The sequence below is a fragment of the Bubalus bubalis genome, chromosome 14 (assembly GCF_019923935.1).
Source record: "Bubalus bubalis isolate 160015118507 breed Murrah chromosome 14, NDDB_SH_1, whole genome shotgun sequence".
NCBI lineage: Eukaryota > Metazoa > Chordata > Mammalia > Artiodactyla > Bovidae > Bubalus > Bubalus bubalis.
Genome location: NC_059170.1, coordinates 29,566,505 through 29,579,171, shown reverse-complemented (window position 1 = coordinate 29,579,171; position 12,667 = coordinate 29,566,505). Strand labels below are relative to the sequence as shown.

The 12,667-nt window shown below is 58.6% G+C and overlaps 1 protein-coding gene across 1 annotated transcript; it reads left to right on the top strand.

Moving 5' to 3' along the window:
* Nucleotides 1-8,309, top strand: STMN3 (stathmin 3). The gene is made up of 5 exons (XM_006040712.3): nt 1-152; nt 5,468-5,563; nt 5,823-5,998; nt 7,142-7,333; nt 7,914-8,309. The coding sequence occupies exons 1-5, from the start codon at nt 134-136 to the stop codon at nt 7,971-7,973; spliced, it is 543 nt and encodes a 180-aa protein (XP_006040774.2). The 5' UTR covers nt 1-133; the 3' UTR covers nt 7,974-8,309.
* Nucleotides 8,310-12,667: the final 4,358 nt, after the last annotated feature.

Sequence of the window (12,667 nt, the reverse complement as noted above, 5' to 3'; positions counted from 1 at the left end):
CCTCTCCCCTGCGCTCCCGCCTCCCGCCCTCCCTAGCTCCCTCCCCTCCTCGACACTGCAGCATTCGCCGACTGCAGCTCCAGCCGCCGCCCGCGCCTCTCCCGCCTCCCGCAACCCCGCCGCCGCCAGCACCATGGCCAGCACCATCTCCGGTAGGCACCCGGGATTCCGGCGTCCTGGGGCAGCAGGTCTGAGCACAGACTATTGTCTGGCCTCGCCTACTGCTGGGCGGGATGTGGAGTGTTTTCCCATCTCGGACCCTGCGCCCTAAAAGGGCGCGGGCAAGCTCCGGGTGGAACCCGCAGGAGACAGGGTTGGGGGCCAGGGGATGGGGATACCCGATGCCCATAGGGCAGGAATTGCGGTGCCAGCCTAGCAGGCTTGGGCCGCGGGGTAGGGACCACGCTCGGGGTGGGGGCGTCGGCCTGGGGGTGCCGTTGCCCCTTGGTGCGGCGCTGTGCCAGGCCGGGCGCGACTGCCGTACCACAGGGTGGCTCCGAGAATCTGGGTGGGCGCGCTCGAGGGGTGCAGGCATGGTCTTGGGAGGCGTCCGGCGACCGCAGACCCTAGTGGAACTACGCCTTCACGGGGGTCGGAGGGAGGAGCACAGGACCCTTTGCGGGAGTCCCAGCCCGGGGCCGGCGCGGCCTAGACCCTCCCTGCGCCAATGGAGCGGCCGGGGAACTGGAGGGGGCGCTGCGAGAAGACGGGGGAAGGAAACCTGAGCAAAGCCGCGCCCGCATTTCGCCTCGCTGCCCCCTCCCCTCGCCGCTGCGGGTTCGAGACCACGCTCTGTGACAAGGTGCCACCCGCCCCGGTCGAAAAAGCCACCGCCCTTTATACTGCGGGTTCCGTGAGGACGGGCGTCTGCCCCTCCTTCCCTCCCCTGCCGCCCCGCCCCCCCAGCTGCAGACCCACCGCCCTCAAGGGCAACGACCCACCTCCTCCCCCGCCCGCAGCAGGCCCGAGGATCTCGCGGAGGAGCGGGCACTGGACAAGGCGGGAAACGCGTGGCAAATACTGGACGCGAGGGTGCTGCCCGGCAACCTCCGGCGCAAGGACGCGAGGGTCACGTTCCCTAGAAACGCTCTGCCCAGTCTAGTCTCCCCAAAACCAGTTTCATCTTTGCACTCGGTGCCGGAGATGGCTGGGTGGGCGGCCTCCCACTTCCACCCGGTCACCATGCCTATTCTTCCCTCTCCCCTGGGCACCAGTCTCTTCAATCCCCCCTCCCCAGCTAACTAGACTCTAGGGAGCACCCGCTTAGGCCGGAAGCGCCAGAGCTCCGCCCACCCACGTGTGCACCGCGCTGACCCCGCCCCTGAGGGCGGGTGGTTCTGGCCCCTGGTGACTTCTGCAGGAGCGTGGGAAGAGACCACGGGCATCATTGACTACAGCCCTCGGCAACCTCCTTCGGGGGGTCTTGTCCATCTGGACTTCATCCACCCCCTGCCCTCTCCCTGTCATCCCCAGAGACATTGGGCAAATGGAGGTGGCCAGTGCTGCCCCAGTCCCACCCTGGGGTAGAGTTGAGTGGCCTCATTCACCGCCTGTGCTGAGCTGGGGGACATGGGCAACCACTCCTGGGGAGCATTTATCAGCTTTTCACCCTGTTGGTAAAAACACTGCTCAACAGGCCTCCTTCTCATCCTTCGGACTTGAGCAGAGTTAGGTTAGGTGGGGGAGGGACGAAGAGGAAACCTTACCCTCGATGGCCATCAGGGCTGGGTCCAGACCCTCCAACCTCAGACCCTATGGCACCACACCCTCTTCTTGGCCAGTCTTTGGGGCACTGCTCACTCACACTCGTTCCCAGGATTTTTCTGGGTGTCCGAGTTACCACTGGTGTCCAGAAGGAGACCGTGGGTACAATTGGTCAGTTTTGTCCAGCTTGGCCATCACTTCAAAGATGTGGTGCAGTGCCCACTTGAGAAGTGCCCCTGGCTAACGTCACATGGGGCCGGGCCTTTCCTGTTCTGTCATCAGTGCTGCCCTCTGTAGAGTGTGGGCACATGTACAGGTGCCTGTGCTCACCACAGCTTCTCCCAGCAAAATTTGGTAGGAGGGAGGTCTGGCTCAGAAGTGGCTACGTGACACTACCAATAACTGTGGCCAAAGTGAACCAGCTATGGAGTCCTTTTGAAAACATATCTCTGACTGGAGCAGGCTTCCATGCCTCAGTGGCCTTCCAGGGTCACCTCCACCCTGGCCTGCGCTTCCTGGGGGCTGCACTCTGAGGACACCACCTCTTGGTGTCCTTCCCTAGTGCTCAGCTCTTCAGGCACATTTGCAGACTTGTTCAAATTCATCCCCTTATGCAACTCTGGCAAGCTATGAGGCTTTGCACCTGCTACCTAGCCTTTCAGAGGCTCAATTTCCCCATCTGGCTGGCAGTAATAGTGCCAGCACCTCCCCTAGGCTTGTTCTGAGGGTTGAATGAGCTATTTTGGGAAACAGTGCTTGGGCTTGGGCCTGCCAGGAGGTGAGTGCCCAGTCCATGCCAGGCAATGTGACAACTGTAGCCACATTTCCCAGAAAAAGGTGAATGCTGCTGGCAATTCCTGCCATGTTGGACTCCTGACTCTGACTAGTGAGAGAGGGACAGACTGGGTACAACCTGCCATGTTGGGCTCCCGACTCTGACTAGTAAGAGAGGGACAGTTTGAGTGGCAACAAGCTCCATCTGTCAAGAGGCAGCAAGCAGCAGCCTCCAAGGCCCTTCTAGGGGTGAGTGAGAATCTATGATGGGCTCACTTCCCTCCTAGTTCTGGAAGACCTTCCCACCCTCCATGAGGCTCCCAACAAGAAAGTTCAGAGGCCTGGGCTCCTGACAAGCTCCCATCTTGGCATGCTGTGTGACTCTGGGAGGGCCACTTGCCCTCTCTGAGCCTTCTTCACCTCTGTAGAAATGAGGTTGATGAGGGTGTCTGCCTGTGGTGGCTGGTCTTGAGAGTCAGTTGGGAGGAAGGGTGTGGCATGCCCACCCCAGGCCCCTTGGACGACTATTACTGTGATCACACTGCTGCTATACGCTGACCCAGTGCCTTCTAACTCTTGCTTGTCTGGGATATCATCATCCAAAAGGCTAATATGCATTTTTGCATGTTTAACATTTAATATGGGTCAGGGGGTGGCTGAAAGCAATCCAGTTCATAGTAGAGACTTTTTAAATGACCTTCTGAAGTCAATGATAGGGAAGGAAGAGAGGGTCTTATGAAGAGAGAAAAGGAAGAGTGTTCCTGCTGCAGGGGTTTCCTGGTTGGAGCTACATCTGTGGAGAGGCCTGGCCCTCCATCCACTCTCCCCTCTGTAATGAGAGGAACTTGAAGCCTCTCTCCCATCTTGCACATGACTAGGCTCAGTCCTGATCTCCAGCCTGGGTGCAAGCTTCCCCCACTGGTGTTCTCTCCAAATTTACCCGTTCCCCAACTGCCATGCAGTCCCTCCCACCACCAGCAGCCAGACACACAAGTCCTCTCTTGGGGAGCATCCCTCCCACTGGGCTGTTACTTTTCAACTTTTTATTTATTTATGGCTTTCTGGGTCTCTGTTGCTGCATGCAGGCTTTCTCTAGTTGCAGCGGGTGGGGGCTATTCTCTAGCTGCAGTGCACAGACTTCTCACTGTGGTGGCTTCTCTTGTTGCAGAGCATAGGCTCAAGACACACAGGCTTAGTTGCTCTGAGGCATGTGGACTCATCCCAGACCAGGGATCAAACCAGCATCCCCCACACTGGCAGGCAGATTCTTATTCACTGTACCACCAGGGAAGTCCTAAAGTTAACTTTTAATGACATAAGTAATAGACAACTAGATTCTGTTTCTGAAAAAGCAAAATTGATAAGTTAGGCCAAAATCCCCTTTGAGAGCTGCCTCTACCTGGCCCTCCTTCTCAGCCTCCTGAGCCAATGACCAAGTCACGTGTCTCTGCCCTGTTTCCCCTCTGAGACCTCAAAGGCCCTCCTTGCTGCTTGCCCAGGATTCCTTTGTGCTCCTTTCAAGGCTCCTTGGGCTCTCTCCAGAAGGGTCTGGGTCATCAGGATGTTTCAATCCATTACCATCATTCTGTGCACTGGCTGGTGAAAGACCCTGCTCACAGCATACTGTTCCCTGAGACAGGGGCTGGTCACTCCTGTCCTGAGTCCTATTTCTATTCCAATGCTTTCCCCAATTTTATGTTAATTCAATTTTAAAACACTATCGTATGAAATTTGATCAGAAAGTTTTCTGTCCAAACTGTTTGCCGCATGGAAGGCTGCTGTGGGTAACAATGCATGCTCTTTCTCTCTTGAGAGCCAGAGTCCTTCTCCTTGAAATGTCTCTTTGGAGACCCCTAATAGCTTCTCCAGCCAGGGAGGAAGGTCTGGGGGTCTGAGGCCCCTAGTCTTTGGGACCTAGTGTGGGGTTGGAAAGAACACACACTACCTGGGTTGACATGGAGGAGATCTGAACAAATCACCCCAGCTACCTGGGCCCACTTTTGATTGAGTAGGGGCGGGGTGACAGTATGGCTTACAGGATTGTTGAGAACCAGTGGGTGAGGCATCAAACCCATGTGTCTACTTTGGAGCCTGGTTTGTGTGAAGAGACCACGAACAGCCCAGTTATTTTCACTCTGAGTGCGGGCATCTCCCCTTCTCTGACAGGGCCCAGGGCCTGAGCAGGCTTACCTTCTTTTCTGGTTGGGTACTGTGGATATTGGCTGGGGGCACTCACCCTGCAAGGGTAGAGGGAGGGGCGTGGTGCTGAACGGACAGCTCCCTTCACTCTGGCTTTGAGAGGCACCGGTGTGTGTCTAGTGAGAACCAGGTTTCATCCCAGGGTGGCGGCACTACAGGGCAGGTGTGGGGACAAGAGGGTCTAAGGGCCTCACCTAAGTGCATAGCCCAAGAAAATGCTGCCTGCAGAAGCTCTACATCTGTGCTGGCCCAGTCATGAGTGTGGTGGTCAACCTCTCTACCGACTGGGCAAGTATTCATGAGAGGGAAAGGTGAGGAAGGAGGAAGTCCAGGGAGGGGCAGAGGGAGGTGAGAGTCAGGAAGATACACAGTGACAAAGAATCAGCGAGATGCAAAGATACAGCGAGAGGTGGGGACAGATGGAGAGCCAAAAAGACAGAAGGAAGCAGAGACACAGACAGATAGAGGCAGGGGAGACAGAAATGCCAAAAAAGAGAAAAGGAGGGAGAAGGAGACAAAGACATGGGGGTTGAGGTGCAGGGACTCAGAGACAGAACAATGCAGGGCACCCACAAAGAGGCGTGCCCAGGGGAAGACAACTAACATCCAGGAGGGAGGAAGGGATGCACAGTCAGAGATGTGGGACACAAAAGAGCATGATCCATGTGTTCCCAGAGAGGCACCTTAAGGGAGTGATGGGGGCAGAGCGGGGGGAGGCCTGGGCTGCCAGGAAGGTGGGGCCAGAGGAGCAATGGGCTGGCACCCGCTCAGCCTGGCCTCATGCCCACAGCATACAAGGAGAAGATGAAGGAGCTGTCGGTGCTGTCGCTCATCTGCTCCTGCTTCTACTCACAGCCACACCCCAACACCGTCTACCAGTATGGGGGTGAGTGCCTGGCCCTTGACCTCCCACTGCCTGCTGCCACCTGACCTCACTGCCCCCCTCCCATGGCATCTGTGAACCCTGCTGGTTGATTGGCTTCTGGAGAAGGGTCCCTGGGGGAGGGGCCGGTCCTGGGGGCCCAGTCCTGGAGTCCCACATGAGAAGCCTCACCCCTTCTCTCAGCTCTTGACTTGGATGTGTGCTCAGCCTCCCCCCTCCTTGCCCAGCCCTCCTGAAGCCCCCACCTGCTCTTGCCTTGCAGACATGGAGGTGAAACAGCTGGACAAGAGGGCCTCTGGCCAGAGCTTTGAGGTCATCCTCAAGTCCCCTTCCGACCTGTCCCCGGAGAGTCCCGTGCTCTCCTCCCCCCCCAAGAGGAAGGACACCTCCCTGGAAGAGCTGCAGAAGCGGCTGGAGGCAGCTGAGGAGCGGAGGAAGGTCAGGAGCCGCCCCTCTGGGTCCTGATGAAGATGGTCAGGGGGACTTGTAGCCACAGACAGAGTCCCCAAGGAGCAGGGTTCTCCAAGCATCTGCTGGAGATGGGCCTGTAGGGCTTTGGGCCTGTAGCAGAGAGAGTCTCATATCCCTGGACTACCCTCTGAGCCATCAGAATGAAACGGGGGAAGGAGGAAGGATTCCTGGGTGGCAGCCACTGGAAGAGGGGTGTAATTGTTGGGAGGGGTGCCCTCGGCCATACTGGCCAGATGGGAAGATCAGGAGGTAGCCCCAGGCGGGGTGCTGGGAGAGGAGGCTGGGTAGGCAGACTCCTGAGCAGGGGAGCTCAGGGTGCCCCTGGTAGAAGCAGGCCCCTCCTCCCCTTCTCACACCAGACTCTCTCAGACTGAAACACACAGAAAACCCTATGCTGTCAGGAGTGCTGTCCTGATGCTCAAGCCCGCTGGGCAGGGGCAGCAGCTCTATCCACCCCCTTACAGCAGGGCTGGTGAGACCTGGGGGCCCAGGCTTCTCAGGGTTACCCAATAGTGACCAGCTCCTGGGTGGCGCCCGGCAGCCTTCTGAAGGAGGCTGAGGGAGGCTGTTACCTCTGGGGCTCTTGGGTCTCCCCCTGGGACCAGCAGCAGCGCCACTCTTCTCATTCTGACTCTTCCCTTCCCCAGCGGCCCTGAGGGGCCCTCCACCGCCCCCAGCCCCTCAGGGAGCTCAGAACCTAGTGTGTATTAAGCACCTACTTTGTGCTCAGCGGGCAGACCTTTGAAGAAGAGACAAGGGAAAGCTCAGTAACAGCCCACAAACTTAGCTTCTTCCGCTCCTCCAATATTCTTTAGGGCAGCCCGGACTCTGGAGTGGGATGGAGAGGGGGCGCCCGGAATCCAGCGGGGAAGGGGCAGCTCTGCGGCCGAGGGTAGACAGGAAGGGCTTGTCTGGGGATGAGATGGTCACCCTAGCCGACGGCAGGACAGTGTAGGCCTGAGCTCTCACCGAGGACGAGTCCGGTGGGGTCGGGCTGAGCGGCGGGTCCCTGACAGCAGCGCGGAGGGCTGGGGAGGGTATGCCTGGAGGGGTGGGCCCGGCCGCCCCTCACGCTCGCCCGCCGGGCACCACCCCCTCCTTGCCGCGCAGACGCAGGAGGCGCAGGTGCTGAAGCAGCTGGCGGAGCGGCGCGAGCACGAACGCGAGGTGTTGCACAAGGCGCTGGAGGAGAACAACAACTTCAGCCGTCTGGCCGAGGAGAAGCTCAACTACAAGATGGAGCTCAGCAAGGAGATCCGCGAGGCGCACCTGGCGGCGCTGCGTGAGCGGCTGCGCGAGAAGGTGCGCGTGCGGGCCAGGCCCGAGCAGGGGGCGGGGCGAAAGGCGGGTGGATCCGAGCAGGGGGCGGGGCCCGAAGCAGGGGTCCCCAGATGCTTCTTTTGGCGGTGCCTGCCCACTGCACCACTAGCACTCCCACAGTCCGGCCTCCCCATGACTCCCTGTCCTGCTGGAGCCGGCTAGGGTGAGGGGAACCCCTGCCCAGGCCAGAGCCCCTTCCCTGCGAGTGGGACTGGGTTAGTGCCAGGGAGCCCCGCAGCCTGCACACCCGGGAAATCCCTTGAGCCACAACGCTCTGGTCTGGACACAACCCCAGACTCACTGAGAGCCAGCCACACTTGCAGTCGGTTTCTCAGGCCTCTCCCTGCCCTCTGTTGCTCCTGGTCGCTAAGCGTGTCCTCATTGGTCGCATCTGCAGCACCTCGGACCGAACCAATCTAGGGAGGAAAGGACCCTAGGGTCCCCAAGCCGGGAGCGGGGGGGGGGGGGGGGGGCAGGACACGCAGAGCACAGGAGGACTGGGAGGGGCAGGACCCAGTCCCTCCCGGCTGCAGGGCCCCGCCCACTCCGCCTGTCCTGGCAGGAGCTGCACGCGGCCGAGGTGCGCAGGAACAAGGAGCAGCGCGAGGAGATGTCCGGCTAAGGGGCCTTCTGGACTCCGCGACGCCTGGATCCCGAGATGAGACAGGAACACATCTGGGTTTCGGTTTTGTTTTGTTCGACTTTGTCTAGATGCAACTTTTGCTCCCGCTCCTCCCTCCCCTCCTGCCCTCCCAGCTTCAGCTTCTCTTTCCGCACTCCGAGCTGTCTGGTCCTTGTGGCAAGGCTTTGACCACAGGCTCTCTCTGGAGGAGCCCCCAGGGAGTGGCACACGGTCCCTCAGTTCAGGCCCAAGCTGGGCGGTGGCTGGGTCCCCTCTTGGCAAACCTCTTAGCAGACGTGGTGGCGACCTCAATAAAGCCAGCAATGGTGACAGGAACACTCGGGTCCTTATGAGCACCTTGTCACTTAGGGCACGTCCTCTGAGCCAGCTCTGCCTGCACGTAGAGGCACCACCACCTGCACGTCCTCCCCTGGAAGAGGGGCTTGGCACACAGGAGGGGGCAGAGGAAGAAAAACTTGAACGGAGAAGGACTCTGGGCAGTGAGGGCCAGGTATCCAGTCGCTGGCCAGCCTTGGGAGCTCGTGTGCGGCGGTGCTTTCTGGAACTGGTGGGTAGGAGCTGCAGGGTGCTGTAATGTGGTGGCACAGGGGTCCCCAGGGACCCCTTGGCCTGAGGTTGGCACCCTCGGCTGTCCTGGGAGCCTTCAGTCATTGTGCTTGGCTGGAGAGGTCACGGGGTGTGGTTTGGCCAGAGTCTTTAGGAGAGTGGGCCATCTCCACCAGGACCGTGAGCAAACTGCTGTGGTCTAGAGGGCTGTGAGCAGCATGGCCACCCCTGCCAGCCCCTCCTCCCAGAAGGGCCTTCTTCTCTCTGGCACAGCATCTCTGTGGGGACAGCCGGCCTCCCACTGTCCCTCCTCTCCTTCTCCAGGCTTTGTAGGCAGCCTTGGAAGATCTGTCTCTAGAGCCCTTTGGAGTCCTGGCTCCCTCCTGTGTGCCCTCTTCTTTGTTTAAAAGATGCCCCTATCTGTTTCCAGCCGCAGAGCTTTCAGGTGGCCAGGTGTGGGAGGGTGGCAGCCCCAATTGCCCCTCTGGGAGCCCTAAGTAGATATTAGGGGATAGAGGACCAGTGCCTGAAAGTTCAGATGCTGGAGGGCAAGGGTCAGGGTTCCTCAAGTTGCCTCCCCACCTGCCCCATCCTTCCATTTCTGGCTGGTGGCACCCTCTGGCTAGCCTGCAGATTGGAGGCCTGACTCTAGGCCTTTCCTGCCATGACCCTCCTTGGCTAGGTTCATCCCCCTCCCTCAGCCTGGGGGGAACTCCAGACCTGCCAGTGCTGGCCTTTGACGACATGGCAGCAGCCTCCCCTTCTCCACACAGCCCCAGCCACATGGTTGGATGCTTGGGGGCCATGTCCCTGCTGGCCAACCACTTGGTGGAAAGTGTGAGGGGTTTCTCACAGGAAGGGTCCAGAGCCAGTGCCACAGAGACCAGATGGCAGCCCTCAGTGCCCCTGGCTTTCATTCCACAGAAACGAACAGTGTCACCGCTGGTGGCCTCCCAGAGCCAAGCCAGAGAGCACAGGCAGGTAGTGACCCCTGCAGTGGGCTTTAGGAAAGTTGGGACCTGTGCTCACCCCTCTGTCCCCACCAAGACAGCCCTGGAGGGAGTGACAAGCAGGATTGGAACCCACCAGGTTGGGACCCACCAGTGCCCACAGGCGGCTTCCGTGGACTCAGAAAGGGGAGTGGAAAGAGGACCGAGGGTGGGATTTCTCTGAGCCACGGCAGCTCTCTCGTAGCAGAAGCCCTAGTGTCATACACACCCATCTCATCCACGTAGTGAAAGTGAACTTAAAAACGAACAATTAAAAAAAAACCTGTGTGTTTAAGAAATGGTTGCGCTGTCCCAGTGTGTCCTGCAGCTGTGGGGTTGCTCGCTGCCTGTGCATCAGTGAGAAAGCCAGCTCTCCTCTTGGAAACCCCAACCTTGAGTATTATCACAACTGTGAGTCGTTCTTGTGACAATGGCAATTTTAAGAAAGCAGCACAGAAACAGCACACAAGCCCACTTTCACCTCTGGAGACCCAGGAGTTGGTGGAGGCAGAGGGAGGAGGCTGCCCTGGCTCCCCCAGGGCTGAGTCTTCCTGTGGGCCAGGCTCTCAGGTTGCTGGTGTGGGGTCTGAGTTGCCTTCTCACCATGGCTGTGGGTCTTGCTCGGGCAGGGAGGGTGATCCTGGAATCCCAGGGTGTGCCCCGTGGCTCTGTGGGCCCTGCTGGGCAACTTATGGTTCACAGACACATATCTGGCCCTCACGTGGGGACTTGGGAGTGGCACAAAGGGACCAAGTAGACATCCTAACTCACACTGGCTGACATGACTGTCCTCTGGGACCTGAACTGCCACATGGGGTGCCTGACAGGGACCCCTCAGAATTCTGAGGAGATGGCATGTTTGGTAGATGTCCACACTGGACCAAAGACAGACTCTGGAGAGATGCCTGCTCCCCGGGACCCAGAGAAACCCATTCACCTCTCCCCACACCCACAGCCCTCTGCTGGGGCAGTCCTGGCTACTTCCCCAGGCTCCAAGGAACTTGCACCATTTCCCCTCCATCCCCTGCCCAGGGAGAGGTGCAGAAGTCGGAATCCAGGGCACACAGCCTCCAGTAAAGTGGAGACATCCGAAATCTGCAGGAATGGAAAGAAATACATTGAAAATACTTTTAGAAGGCGTGAGTTGTACGTGCCTGTCATCTGGCTTCCCAGGCACGTGCTTGCCACATGGAAGCACACAGCCCTGGAATTCTCAGAGAAGCAGCTGATCGCAGGTCAGGGCTTCTTACCCCTTTGGGGGCTCTGGTAAGGCATTGAGGGGCAGCCACCACATGGAACCTCTGACATGAGGACATGATGGGGAAGCCTTCCCAGAAGAGCAATCACACTTTTTAAATTTTTAATTGGAGGATAATCGCTTTACAGTTTATTATGTTGGTTTCTGCCACACATCAACATGAATCAGCTATAGGTATGCATATATCCCCTCCCTCTTGAACCTCCCTCCCACATCCCACCCTTCTAGATTGTCACAGAGCTCAAGTTTGAGTTCCCTGAACGATCACACTTCTTAACAGAGAAGCATAGGTAGGACTTATTCTGGGGAGGAGTTAGAGCTGTACTTAGTACCTATTGCTGTGAAACAAATGAGTTCACGCAGTGGCAGAGGACAAGAAACATCACCTCAGTTTCTGTCAAGTCAGGAATTCAGGAGCTGGGTCATTCTGGTGTGGGGCCTCTCAGGAGGCTGCAGTCAGGACAGTGGTTGAGGCCCTGGCTGTCTGGAGGCTGCCTGTGGCAGGAAGCCACCCACTTCCAGGTTAGCTGGCTCACATGGGTGCTGGCAGGAGGCCGCCTCACCTCACCAAGACTGTCTACTGGCCTGCCTGAGCATCCTCACGACTTGGCAGCAGGTCCCTGGGGCAGCAGCACGAACTAGCTGTGGAAGCGGAAGTGAGTCACTAACAGCCCACCCTGGGGTGGGGGTTGGGGTTAGGCTCCCCTTTGGGAAGTGGGACAGGTTCTAAACCACCGGACACTCTGCCTCCAGGACCTTGTGTGTTCTGGACACAGCGGGGGCTGTCTGGTGCCTGGGGGTGGCAGTGGAACAGGGTGTGCAGCAGGCCACATGGGCTGCAAGTGCAGAGGCCGTCCCCAGTGGGCCTCCCTCCAGCCCCTCACACATCCTGCCAGCCCAGCAAGCTGCGTGGGACAGAGGGCGGGGTCGGCACCTACACGCTGCTTCTCTTCCTGCTGAAGAAACGTGACTGTGCTCTTCAGCAGTTGCATTAGTTTTCTAGGATGCTGTTCAGTGTGCCACAACCAGGGGCTTGAAGCCTCAGAAGTGTCTTTCAGTTGGCAGTCAGGTGTTGCCCAGCAGGGAGGGGAGGGAAAGCGAGGACAGGGCCAGCCTACGGCTCCCAGACTTGGCTGTTGGGAAAGGCAGTTTCTCCAACCCCCGCAGGGCTACTGAAGAACATGCGTGGGCCTGGACCACTTGTCATCAGACAGGGTCCCACAGAGCCTATGTGGGGGCCCCTCCTGCTGTGAAATGGTTGTGTCCCCAGCACTCAGCATGTTGGGAAGGGGACAGGTCCAAGAGGGGTGCATGCAGGCCAGCTTGCGGATGACCCCCCCCAACACAGCTGGTCTGGTCTCTTCTTTGCTAAGTGAAGCCCAGCTGCCTTTAGCTCTCCTTGGTGACTTGGACTCTGGGAAGGAAGTGTTTGGATTTCCACCCCCAGCGAGTGGCTGGCACTCTGATGAGCCGGGGACTCCCTAGGGATAGGGAACTTGAGCTGGGGCTCTGCTGGACACCAGCTGTCCTTGGCTTGTGGATACATTACTCAGGTCTTTGCCTCTCCCTGGGTGTCTTACAGGACATCACTGTCTGAATTAGGGGCCCCCACTCCAAGATGGGGGCTTGCCTGGTGGCTCAGATGGTACAGAATCTGCCTGCTAATGCAGGAGACCTGGGCTTGATCCCTGGGTCATGAAGATCCCCTGGAGAAGGGCATGGCAACCCACTCCAGTATTCTTGCCTACAGAATCCCATGGATGGAGGAGCCTGGCAGGCTACAGTCCATGGAGTCGCAGTCAAACACAACTAAGATACGAACACACACACAAACTTCAACATGACCTCATTATTTAACTACACTTGCAACAACCCTAGTT

Bases quoted from the DNA above. Each gene is read 5' to 3' on its own strand.
- STMN3 (XM_006040712.3), top strand. The intron at 5,999-7,141 runs GTCAGGAGCCGC...CTTGCCGCGCAG, and splicing joins CAGCTGAGGAGCGGAGGAAG to ACGCAGGAGGCGCAGGTGCT. The intron at 7,334-7,913 runs GTGCGCGTGCGG...CTGTCCTGGCAG, and splicing joins GTGAGCGGCTGCGCGAGAAG to GAGCTGCACGCGGCCGAGGT.